At 32.9% G+C, this 12,651-nt stretch overlaps 1 protein-coding gene across 1 annotated transcript; it reads left to right on the forward strand.

Annotated features, from left to right (window-relative positions):
* The first annotated feature begins 990 nt into the window (after positions 1–990).
* Positions 991–7,826, forward strand: LOC142607954 (uncharacterized). The gene is made up of 10 exons (XM_075779642.1): positions 991–1,240; positions 1,331–1,402; positions 1,490–1,582; positions 3,882–3,963; positions 4,214–4,270; positions 5,827–5,891; positions 5,968–6,063; positions 6,256–6,342; positions 6,441–6,521; positions 6,637–7,826. Exons 1-10 carry the CDS (start codon positions 1,142–1,144, stop codon positions 7,570–7,572), a joined length of 1,668 nt encoding a protein of 555 aa, XP_075635757.1. The 5' UTR covers positions 991–1,141; the 3' UTR covers positions 7,573–7,826.
* The last annotated feature ends 4,825 nt before the right edge of the window (positions 7,827–12,651 follow it).

Consider the following 12,651-nt stretch of genomic DNA (forward strand, 5'->3'; position numbering starts at 1 on the left):
ACATAATCATCCGAACTTGTCTAAAGAGTTGAAAGATTATTTTCTTATATTTAGGGAGAAAAAAAAAAGTTTGGCCAGGTCATTTCAATTACACAAACTTAAAAATGCTCACTCAATTTTATTATGCAAATACCAAAACCCAAAAAATTCTTTAATGTGTTTTCATTTTTTTTTACTCGACCCCTTTCTCTCACTCTCTCCCTCTTCACGCTAACCACATTGCTCTCCCCATCCCTCCTTGTCACTTACTTTCACCCCAGCCCCACCACTATCAAAGCTTCAATCTGACAAACCATAAGTGGCTTCTATGGCGGCATCCACAACAGCTGCATCTCTTGGGGTGGTGAAATGCTCGAAAACCCTCTCAACTTTAGCAGTGTGGCTAGGTCATATTAACACTCTCTTGCCCAACCACTTTCAAGAATGTTGCACTTTTTTCCAAGAAGTCGTCATTTCCACCTAAGAGATTTTTTTTAATAATACATGTTAAGATATTTACTATTTCTATTATTAATATATTATTCACATACCTAGTTGATTTAAATCCACAATTGCACCCCCTTATATTGAAAAAAGAAGGAAAAAAACCATTTAAAGTAGGGTTCATTAACAAAGTTTGTAATGACTTAGGAGTTATTAAACATTCCTTTGATGCAAAACCTAAGAAAATTGTTAAAAAAAAATTGAAATTGGTGCCAAATAAAAAAAATTTACAAGATTTTTTGTAAAATTAACTTAATGGTAGAAAGTTTTTGTGACTTATCATACTTGTAAGTTTGAGAGTTGTAAATTGGAGTAGTGACAAGTCTCATTATTGTGCAGATGACCCAATAATATGATGAGTTAAGTTTAAGTAGGTGGTGTGCAATAACCACAAATGCTATCCCTTTTTTTTACCCATGAAATATTTTTTAAAAAAAATTAAAAGTTCAGCACAATGATATGGAAAAAAAAAGAAAAAAAAGAAAAAGGATCTCATATCTTATATCTGCCCAGAATACCAGCTAAGCTTGTTTCTTTGCCCGACCCGAGAACCCGGAACCAAACCACCTTCAAATAGAAACGTTATATCAGACGAGGCGAGCTAGGGTTTTGTATTCGTCGTCCACGACGAGAGCCAGAGCACCAGACCGATAAAACCATGACTCGGTTGAGCTCGGAGCAGGCCTTGAAGGAAAGCAAAACCAGCGACCCAAACTCCGTCACATCTCTCAAGCTCAGTTGCAAAGCTCTCTCCGATGTACCACCTCTCTCTCTCTCTCTCTCTAAAACCCTATCACAGTATCATTTTCACTATTCTGAATTCAAATCTCCTCTAACAATTTCTCAGGTGTCGTGCTTGAGCGACTTCACCAACTTGGAGAGACTCGACCTCAGCTTCAACAATCTCACTTCTCTCCAGGTCCACTTCTCTCTAAACCCTAACATATTTATATATATGAATCGGAAATTTTTGACATTGATTTCTGAAAAAATATATACAAGTCAGGTGTTGGAGGCTTGTGTAAATTTGAAGTGGTTAGCAGTTGTACAGAACAAACTTGAAAGCTTAAATGGAATTGAAGCTCTTTCTAAGCTCACTGTAAGTAGTAACAATTTCTTTTCAATTTTCAAATATTTCATTGCTCATTTAAAAAAAAAAAAAAATTTATTTACCATCTTGGTTTGGTTTGTAGTATAATGATGTTAATTTTTGAATCACTATGAAGCATTTGAATGTTGAAATTTGTAGAATGGAATGTTTCGAATTGTACCGAGGTGGTGTTTAAGAACTCATTCAAGCTACCCAATTGATTCAATTTTAATTATACCATCTCGGGATTTATCCAAAAAAAATTTATACTGTCTCGGTAAAAGTATTATTTGTTCTATTTTCAAATGTGTTTCAGTTTTTTCCTTGGACTTCTGATTGAACAATTAGCCTCTTTGATGTGCTTATTGACGGTCTTGTGCTGATTTGTTCTTCCATCAGCGACATAACATAATCATAAGCTACATTTACCAGCGCCACCTTGTATTTCAGTTTTGTCTTTTGCTATATGAGGATAGCTATTCGTGTTGTGGCATACATAATATACACACACACAATTATATACTTAATAAAAAAAATTAACCTCTTGGATATTAGGTTTATCACAAATCTATTTTTCTGTTGGTATTTTTCATGAAAGCGTAGTGGATTTTTCAATTTTGACATGAGTTTTTAATTTGGTCCTTTGATTTTTTATTGAAAAATTAACCTTTTTGATGTGCTTATTGACGGTCTTGTGCTGATTTGTTCTTCCATCAGCAACATAACATTATCATAAGCTACATTTACCAATGCCACCTTGTATTTCAGTTTTTCCTTTTGCTATATGAGAATAGCTATGCATGCTGTGGCATACATAATATACACACACACATTTATATACTTAATAAAAAAAAAATTAACCTCTTGGATATTAGGTTTATTACAAATCTATTTTCTATTGTTATTTTTCATTAACGTAATGGATTTAATCACATGAAATGTGCATGGTTTTTGCCACATCATTAATAACTTTAAAATGCCATTATTACCATGAGTGCATCATGTCATTAAATTCTTTATGTTGTTATAAAAATTATTAATATAAGGTTTGATTTGTCACATATATAATGTCCAGGGGGTTAATTGTTGAAATTGAAAATATGAGGACCAAATTGACACTGTCATCAAAGACCCAAGGTGAAATTTGTAAAAATCCCAAGCAATAAATATAAATCTTTTATTATACTAAGCCAAATTAATGTTGAATCAAGTTTTGTTTTGCAAGTAAGAAGAATAAGAGCATGACTTATGGTTTTAGCTCACATACATCTTTGATTCAAAAACATTTCTTGTGAGGGTTTATGTCTTTTTGGATACATTTTAGGTGGGGGAGGGGGGATTCAAACCCTAGACGTCTCCGTTGGAAAGACCAAGAAATGCCATTTGACTTAGAGGTCAGTGGCATTTGTTGTGAGGGTAATGTTAATAGTTTTACTAATATAATTGATATATTTATCAATGGAAGGCCCACTTGTGCTTGGACCATGGAAATTCTAACATAAATTCAACCTCAATGTACCCTTTAGTGGTTTTGATTGAGTGGGGACTTGAAATTGAATTTTTCAGAAAACTGTGCAGTGACCTTGAAAATTTAATTCAAAAATTGAAAATAAAAATTGTCAATGCGTTTATTCTTATGATTGTGAATGCATTATTCAAGTTTGAGATTTTATAGTTGTTAATCAAGTTCATTGTTCGATAAGAAGATGATATAGGATTGGAAGTTTGGAACATCGGTTCCTATTAGCATGTCATAATATAAACTTGATAACATAACTTTTAATCCATAGCGATCACATCAATCGTTGATGTTGCATAGCAAATTCAAATTACTTTAATTAAATTGTGGAAGTTGTTTTCTTCTTTGTTTATTCTTGGTAACATGCTTAAAATGAGGTATATCAGTCAATACTCAAAGCTACTTTTGGAAGGATGGTTTGCATGTTTTAAAAGCTTCCACCCTTCACCACGAATTACAACATATATTTGTAATTTATTATGACCTGTGGGGGAAAAAAAGTAAACAGAGTTGTCAAATGTAAAAGAGGTAGTCACCAGGTGCTAAGGCAAGGTGAGGGATGCACCTGTGATGCCTTTTGAGCTTTAAGGCAAGGAACACTCTCCTTTGGCTCTGAAGTGAGCACATTTGAGCATTTTTTATTATTTAAGAACTTTCTTTTTTAATCTTTCAAGAGATGAGTGGCAACCTTGTGGCCAACCTAACCTGCCTTCTTTACTGATCTAATTTTAGAATTTTCAATTATGTTATGTTCTAAAAGTCACCGTGTTCCATCTTTTTGTAAAACAGGTATTAAATGCAGGCAAAAATAAGCTTAGATCAATGGATGGGATCAAATCTCTTGTGAGCTTACGTGCATTAATTTTGAATGGTGAGCTTTGTGAAACTTAATGTAACCAATTGCATTGTTGTAGTAGTTTTGCAAGTTTATAGTTGAATGCGGTTGGGTTAGTTGCCATTAGGTTTTACTAGCTAAAGGCAAGTACAATGGGCCTTTCTTTAGAAAGGTTCCCTACATTATCTATATATATATATATATATATATGAATGTGATGAGAAACATAATTTTTCTCTGTGTCTTTATTTATTTTCACCAATGCCTTTTATTCTGGGTTGCACAGATAATGAGATTATCTCCATTTGCAAGCTTGATCGAATGAGCGACTTGAATACTCTTGGTATGACTTCATGATTCTTAAATATGATGTCTAAATTTTGTTTAATGTTCGTAATTTTCTTGCACTTTACTGGCAATTAACAATCTATATTTGATTGACATTTATTTTGATTTGTTTTTGTTTGGAGTGATTTTTTTTATTGTTAATGTCATAAAATGTGAAGAGGCACAATTCAAATACACAGAAAGTATACATGAGATACACCAACATTGCAAGTAAAAGCTGAAGAAAAAGTAAAAAGTATCAAGAAATACAAGCAAGGTAGAAAAGGAAAAACAGGCAATGGCAACCACCCAATGCATAATTCCTGTAATTCTTCCTCTCTTGGATGGATAGATCCTCTTCCAACCAGCCGACCTTCGTTCTATATTCACAATAATTTCATCCTGATATTGCTTTGAAAGAAGCACCCAATGGAAGACCCAAGATTTCATGATTAAGTTGGAGACCTTCCATCCCGAATGAGAGCCTATATATCCACATAGGCCTTGAAACGACTTTGAAATGTAGGAATACACATCTCAAGTAACAAATATGATATGTATCTGACATATGTATGTGTCATCTGCAAATAGCAGATGGGATATGGTTAACATATCATTACTCATACAAGCATTGTAAAACCAGAAAGGTAAACCCCTGCTGTTGACATCATCCTACTCAAGGCCTCATGACAATGAGAAAAAGTAAAGGAGACATGGATCGCCTTGTCTCAATCCACAAGATCAATTGAAGAAACCACTTGGAGTGCCATTTATCAAAGCAGAAAAGTGTATTTAGGGATTCTTTTACTTGCTTATATAGTGCAAATTGATCTAGTATACGGCCAAAGTGGGACTCAGGACTATGCTGTGACTGGGTATCATAAGTCTTCTTATGCATCTGTCTTTGGTGTTCTGCAATAGAGTGGGACCACCTCTGGAGGCAGGTATTCAGGCAAAATATGGGGTAATCAGTGGATTGGTTGAGGTCACATGGGGAGGTAGATCATTAGAAGTGGTTTGAAGTATATTTTCTAAATTTATCAGATATCAAATCAAGGGTGGTAGTCATCTTTGGTTTTGGCATGATTTGTAGTATAGAGAAGTCCCTTAGAAAATTTTCACTCTTACACAAAAAAGTTATGGGCTGGTATTTGTAGGCAAAAGCTGCCCAAGTCACATGTTTCCCAACTAATTTAACTTATAAAAAAGATAAAAATAAAATAAAATCTTTCACTTTCAGGTGGATAGGAATGTGATACTTTGTAGTTGGTTGGTAGGGCTGGTCTAGGTCAATTCAGGTTTGGGAACTTGAGTCATTTACTTCTTTTTAATTCAATACTTTAAAGTTAATTGCTCTCTTATTCTACAAAAAACATTCTTGATTAATAGTTTAATTGCTTAATAAATACAGATAATTTGGTTTGGGGAAGTTGAATAATACTTGGTAGCCTTTCACCAATGAGCTCTAACTCAAATGGGACCTCCCCCATTGTAAGAGCATGGGAGGGTGAGGTCATGTTACTTACCAACTGAAAAAATAATACTTTTTTGGCCTTTGGGATTATGATGCAGTTCTTTCTAGAAATCCAATCCATGAAATTGGGGAATCTCTAGTGAAGGTGAAGTCTATCACAAAGGTAAGAAGTTTCTATGGCCTCAGCAGTAACTTCACCTGATATGGCTTTCGCTCTTACAACCTTTCTTTGGTTCCAGCTCTCCCTCTCTAATTGTCAACTTCATACTATTGGCTCTTCACTCAAGTACTGTACTGAATTGAAAGAGCTCCGACTTTCCCACAATAATATCAGGGTATGCATTCCAGATCATTCTATCTCTTCTACCAAGCATGCTTTCCTCAAATGAAAACTTCTTCAAAGTTATCCTCATGTAATTGCTTTTGTCATCTTTGTTGTTTTTTTCCTTTGATGTATCTCTACTTTGCTGTAGCTTATTTTGCTCCTTAAATTCTAACCACATTTTTGTCCTCTCTGAACTGCTCAGACTCTTCCGGCTGAGTTGGCTCGGAATGAGAAACTCCAGAATTTGGACTTGGGGAATAATGCCATCATAAGGTGGTCAGATCTGGAGGTCAGATACAGGGAGCTGAAATTGTCTCTTCTCTGTTTTGCCTTTTTCCTTTGGAAAACATTTTACCACCTTTTTTTTTTTTTTTGCTAAAATTGTAGGTGCTGGCTTCATTAGTTAATCTGAAAAATCTCAATCTACAAGGAAACCCTGTTGCTGAAAAGGATAAATTAGCAAAAAAGGTAATAATCTGTCATTTCTCAAGCTGCCCACCTCCCCCTTTCTCCTCTCTGATCTGTATTTAAATCAAATATTTCTGCCTTGGCATGATTCTTATTGAAGCAATTTAATCTGCAGATCAAAGAAGTTCTACCAAATTTGAAGATATTCAACACTAAACTGGCAGATAAGTACACCAGTAACAGTGATGGAGTTGATAAAGCTGATGATTCTTATGTAAATTCTACTAACAAGGCGGAAGTTCAGAAGGACAAGAAAAGAGACGACTTCATGAAGAACAAACATCATGTAATGGCTCAAAGCAAAGATGGTCCTATTGAGATTGATAATGTTGAAGGTATAAATGTGGAGAAGTTGAAGCGAAAAAGGCAGAAAACTAGTGACAACGTGTCTGAAAAAGTAGTTTTGGTTCACGAGGATGAGAAAAGAGGTGACATCAAGAAAAAGAACTCCAACTATCATCTCAAGGATCTAGGCGAAGATAGTCCTCTTGATAATGCTATAGGTGGTGATGTTGAGAAGAAATTGAAGAAGAAAAGGCCGAACACAAATGACATTTCGTCAGAAAAAGAAACTTTCGTGTGCGAGGATGAGAGAAGAGATGATATTAAGAAACTCAACTCTGAACATCACGTTGTGGAACTAAGTAAAGACAATGCCGAAGATGTTCATGTAGAGAAAGAATCTAGGCATAAGAAGCAGAAGAGTGACAAGCTCTCAAAGAAACAAGTTCCAGTCCATGAGGAGGTTGATGCCAAGGTTGAAAAGAAACTAAAGAAAACGAATACAAGGCAAGGTGCACTTGATGTTATTGATGATCCAGAAGCTTCATTTATGGAGATCTTTGCACCTGACAATGCAGAAAATTCCAAATATGATGATAATAGGAAGATAGCTAACAAAGCTATTAAAGACATGAAGACGTTGGATGGCTTAGTTTCCATCTCCGTAAAGAAAAAGAGAGCTAAAAGCCATGGTGTTGACACTGCACCCCACATATCCCCCACACTTGAAATTGGACTTGGTGGACCTTCAACATGGGGTGACGAATGACTGCACTGTGAAGGGGTTTGCAAATGCTTTTGGAAATTGGCTACTCCTTTGACATGTTGGGCGAGCTTTGAATTCATTGTCTTGTTTAAAAATGGGCTCATGACTCAAAAGTTGAGTTGCACCGTACACATCATACTCGCACTGTGACCAATTGCAAGTATGATACTATAATTTTGTTACAAGAATATTATCCTCCGAGCATGCGTGGATTTTTTTTAATTTTTTATTTAGTAAAGATTAATGATTTACATTTATTACAATTTAGAAATATATATTTTTATTATTTTTTTAAACACATAAAAAAGATAAACTTTAGAAATAAGTAATAACTGTAATTTCTTTTTTGAAAGTGAAGGAAAAAAATTTTATATTTTAGGTATTTTTTTTTAATTCAAAATAAAAATTGTTATTTGTTACCCTTAAACAAATAAAAATATAAAATTTAGAAATAAACAGTTGTAATTTTTTCTTTGAACATGAAAGGAAAAAAAAAATTCTAAGTTTTAAGAATTTTTTTTTTGAATTCAAAATGAAATTAGTTATTTGACATTTATGATTATATTTTTAAATGAAGTTAACAATTCATTAATAAATATGTTTTTGAACTATATAAAAGTTTTTTTTTTTTTTTTTTTTTTTCCCCTTTTTGAGAATGCACGTAAAAGTTCAATTGATAGAGATGAATCCTCCTATATACATGGTATAGATGAAAGTTTATTCTAAACGAAACTCTATTACCAAAGTTTCTATAAACTTAATTACTTATTATTTAGTTTAAAAGTTACAACTCAATGTCAAAAGTTTCAACCACCCAACTAGAATGGTACCTCTCCCCTTGTGGGTCAGTCTGGGTTCGAGTGTCCGTGAGCACTGAGCACTAGTCCCACCGACCTTATTATATCCAAAATAAATATTATCAACATATTAAAATATTATCAAAAAGTTCTAACATATTTAAAATCTGTTTTTTAAAAAAGTATCTTATAATCTATTATAATCTGTGGTTTTGATAAGAACTGAGTGATACTTACGTGTATTGATCACGTTTGTTCACTTTTTTCTTTTATAATGATGAATTATTTTATTTACATATCATTCTTGATTAGTTGGCACGAGCCAAAGTTGCAAATCAGCTAATTGGCACGAGCTTCATCTTCTTCTTTTTTTTTTAATTTTTTAAAAAGCTACTTGGCACGAGCCAACCACTAGTCTACACATGTCATTCTGGTCTCCATTAAGTAATAAGCGGTTCTAACAAACATGCTCCGAACAAATTTATGCATTTAAAACACACAGATTGTGTGTGAACAATGCTCGAGAGGGATATTTCCAAAAACAAAATTTGCATTTACAATATTATTATTATTATTATTATTATTATTATTGTAATGACGCAGCCTGGTGCCTACGCCTAAATGGAAAATGATCTAGGCCCAAAGAGCCTAATATAATGAATTTGTAGAGAGTAGACTGAAAAACTAGGCTCTAATGAATCAAACAATAGTTGTAGTGAGCTTAGATGAAAAGAAAACAATAATAAAATAGTTTTGCTCAAAGTAAATCGTCTTCGACACTATTCGAGAAGACCAAGTCTTATATATATATCCTTTGAATTTGGTTACAAGTACAGTTCTTGGTACTACGATGTTCTCTTTCTTTCCTTTTTTTATCCCCATCCCTTTATAAGGAACTTCTTTCTCTATTATATACTCTGTTTTTCTTTATCTTCACCCTCCATGTGTAGGGCGAGCTGCTGGATTTTATCCTTGTCCCATCAGCACCTTTTTGGAGTCTTTGAGAGTAGTTATAAGGTTGCTGGCTACTGCTTAGGTATCACCTCCACATTAATGCAGTTAGAGAGTTAGTTGCAGAGTATTTAATGCGGTGGTAGCAACTTTTCTTTTGATATTTTTCAGTTCTCCTTTGTCCTATGCTCCCCTGATACTCATCCTTACCAGTAGAATCTTTCGGACGGTTGCTCTTAATGGCAGATCGAACCCTCTGACCTTTGTCTTGATTAGCCGAGGAGGCATTCCTCCTTGGACTACCTCCCCAAGCTTTCCCACTCATAATTTGTTCGTGGCGCTTTGATTCGCACTTTTTCCCTATTATCTTCTGGTCCTTGGACTAATAGACGTCCTCGGACAAGGCCCACGACCCAATATACAACTATGGGTTATTTATCCCTACAATTATTATTACTATTTCACACAAAAAAATACCGTAAAAACATATCCCACTTAAACAAAGAAAATATTCAACTAAATAATAATATTGCCATTTTAGAAATACTAGTAGTTCGTGATTATTTTTTATGCACCCAACAGAATTTTAAGCTCGTAGATCATGACTATTTCCAGGGCGGAGCTATGCAATGGGGTGGGGGGCCATGGCCCCCCCAAATTTTGAATTTTTTAAAAATATATATAATTATTTTAATATTTTTAAAATTTAGTCTAAAAAATAAGAATTGGCCCCCCAATATTTGAATTAGACCAATGATGCTTTTATAAAAAATAATTAGTCTAATAGTTATATAGATATAATTTTATTTTTTTTCAATTCTATTTTTTATTGTAAAATGTGTTTTTAAATCTGTTAAATATATGATAAAGTTTGGCACTAAATATGTTTGAATTTATCTTTTTTTTAACCTGTTATGTGGCGATTAACAAGTAATTGACTCATTAAAAAAAAAATTTGTCATTAAAACTACACACGAAATGTCTCTTTAGTTACCCCATAATAGGTTAGAGCAAGATAGTTTCAAATATGTTTGAAACTTAACTTATTCCTCCAAGTGTTGAATCATTCACATTTTTGAAAATTTCATTAGTTCAATTAAAATATTTTTTTTACTTACTTAAGTATAAAATTTGATAATTTGTATTGAAAATGATAAAAATGAATTTTATTTTATGAATGATTGCTATCAAACATAATTTTAATTGAAAATACTAAATTTTTTTTTTGGTTGAATATATATATATATATATATATATATATATATATATATATGTGTGTGTGTGTGTGTTTGGAGTTGTCTTGATAAATACACCTCGCCCCAAACAAAAATTTTTGGCTCACTCTGATAATTTCCTCGTTAGTTTGTTGACTTTGTTCAACCTTTTCTCACTGCTAGGATATCATGACAAATATCTCATAATATGTGGCACAGGAAGTCAGCAATTGCGGTGCTGTTACTAGACTGTCAAAATGACCCTTTGTTGTATCTAAATTTGGATAAGATGAGACATTTAAAATGTGGGGACAAATTTGAAGTTATCGTTCCATCCCCGTCAGCGTTGTAATCATAACAATGTGCACGAGTTATAATGCAGGACAAGGTGCCCGTTAATTAGGCGCTACACAATTTGTGAATTCAATACGATACGATACGACATAAAATTAGTAGGTTATGAATTAAAATTTAATGGGTTCGTGTCATATTTGGGTTGACATGACTGATCCGTTTAATAAACAAGTTGACTTATCTGACCCGTTTAATTTAATGACATTTTACCAATATACCTTTCAAATTCTATGCATATAAACTTACTACATATTATGATTTATTATTTGTGATATTGAGATATATTTTAGTTTTAAATGATTATTTGAGATGCAGTTACTCATTAGTTCTATATTTTATATTAAAAATATTTATTTGTTTGTTTTGGCATAATTTTTTTCTTCATTTTGATAAAATCTGATAAATAGGTCAACACGAGTGATCCGTTTAATAAATAGGTCGTGTTAGGGTTGAGAAATCTTGATCTGTTTAATAAACATGCCGGATTAGTGTTGACTTATATAGTCGGATACTCATGAGTTGATACGACATAAACCTGACACTCGAACACGAATTGCCACCTTTACCATTAACAACAATTTTTTCGACTTTTTTTTTTCCTGATAACTTTTTTGTCTTTTTTGAAGTTTTATGACATTTTTTCAGCTTTATAAGTACTTTTATGTCTTTTTCTTTCATTTATCTCATTTTTTTTTATTACATAAAACTCACATTAAGGAAACCTTAACAAGCACCACATGGTGCTTGTTAACATTTCCCAATATTTATAACCCTACTTCTTATAGGAGAAATAAAAAAAAATCCTTGTCCTTTTGCCAATGGTACTCAGCTTTGTTGCCAACTATAAGCGGTGCTAATCAATTCATGTATATCTTCAGCAACTCAATCCCAAATATTTGGTCTCATATTCACCCAAAAAAAATATTATTAAGAGTCGAGCTTAGTAACGTAAGCTTATAACTAAGTTGGAACATAAAAGTGGTTGCATGTATGTTATGATTGGATAGGGTGAATGTGGTTAGTCTACTTGTTTGTTTACCATTGAGTCAATCTTCAATGTGTCTGGTTGCTCTTGGGTTAAAGGGCACCTCCCACCCACATTGGATGGGCAGCCATTACAAAATATGAAAAAATAAAATAAAAACAATCGTATGCTCTAAGAGTATTGGTTTAAAAAATATTTTTATAAACTTTTTATAAGGAAAAAAGAAAAAGATGCCCATTAGGTGGACCCATAATAATAAACCAATTGCTTAACTTTTTATTTTTTTTTAAATCTTTAAAGAAAAGTAAAATTACTTATTGTTTATAACTCAGTATACTTCTTTAAAGGTAAATTTTGCAATAGGGGAAGAGTTCCCTCCAACAACACTTATGCTACATCGATCTCTGAAGCAAAGGGTCAGGAATGTGTAACTTTATTTATTACTCCCTCCGTCCCAATTTGTTTGTCTTGTTTGAAAAGTCAAACTTTTTAATAGAACATCATTTATAGTCTTGTCTGCCTTAGAAAAATGTATAAGTTTACAAAACTATCCTTAAATAAGTTTTAGTTTATCAGTTTTTTTTTAAAGAGTTATTTTTAATAAGGCAACTAAAAATGTGTCCCAATTAGATTATTTTTTAAATATTTGTTAGTTTTCTTTTCAAATAGTTTTGAAAATAAAGTAGGGGTATAATGGAAACATTAGCAAATTAATTAATTTTATTTTTAGAAACAGAAAATTATTTTGGGACATCCCAAAATGGAATAGAGGACAAACAAA

Source organism: Castanea sativa, chromosome 8 (genome assembly GCF_040712315.1).
Source record: "Castanea sativa cultivar Marrone di Chiusa Pesio chromosome 8, ASM4071231v1".
NCBI lineage: Eukaryota > Viridiplantae > Streptophyta > Magnoliopsida > Fagales > Fagaceae > Castanea > Castanea sativa.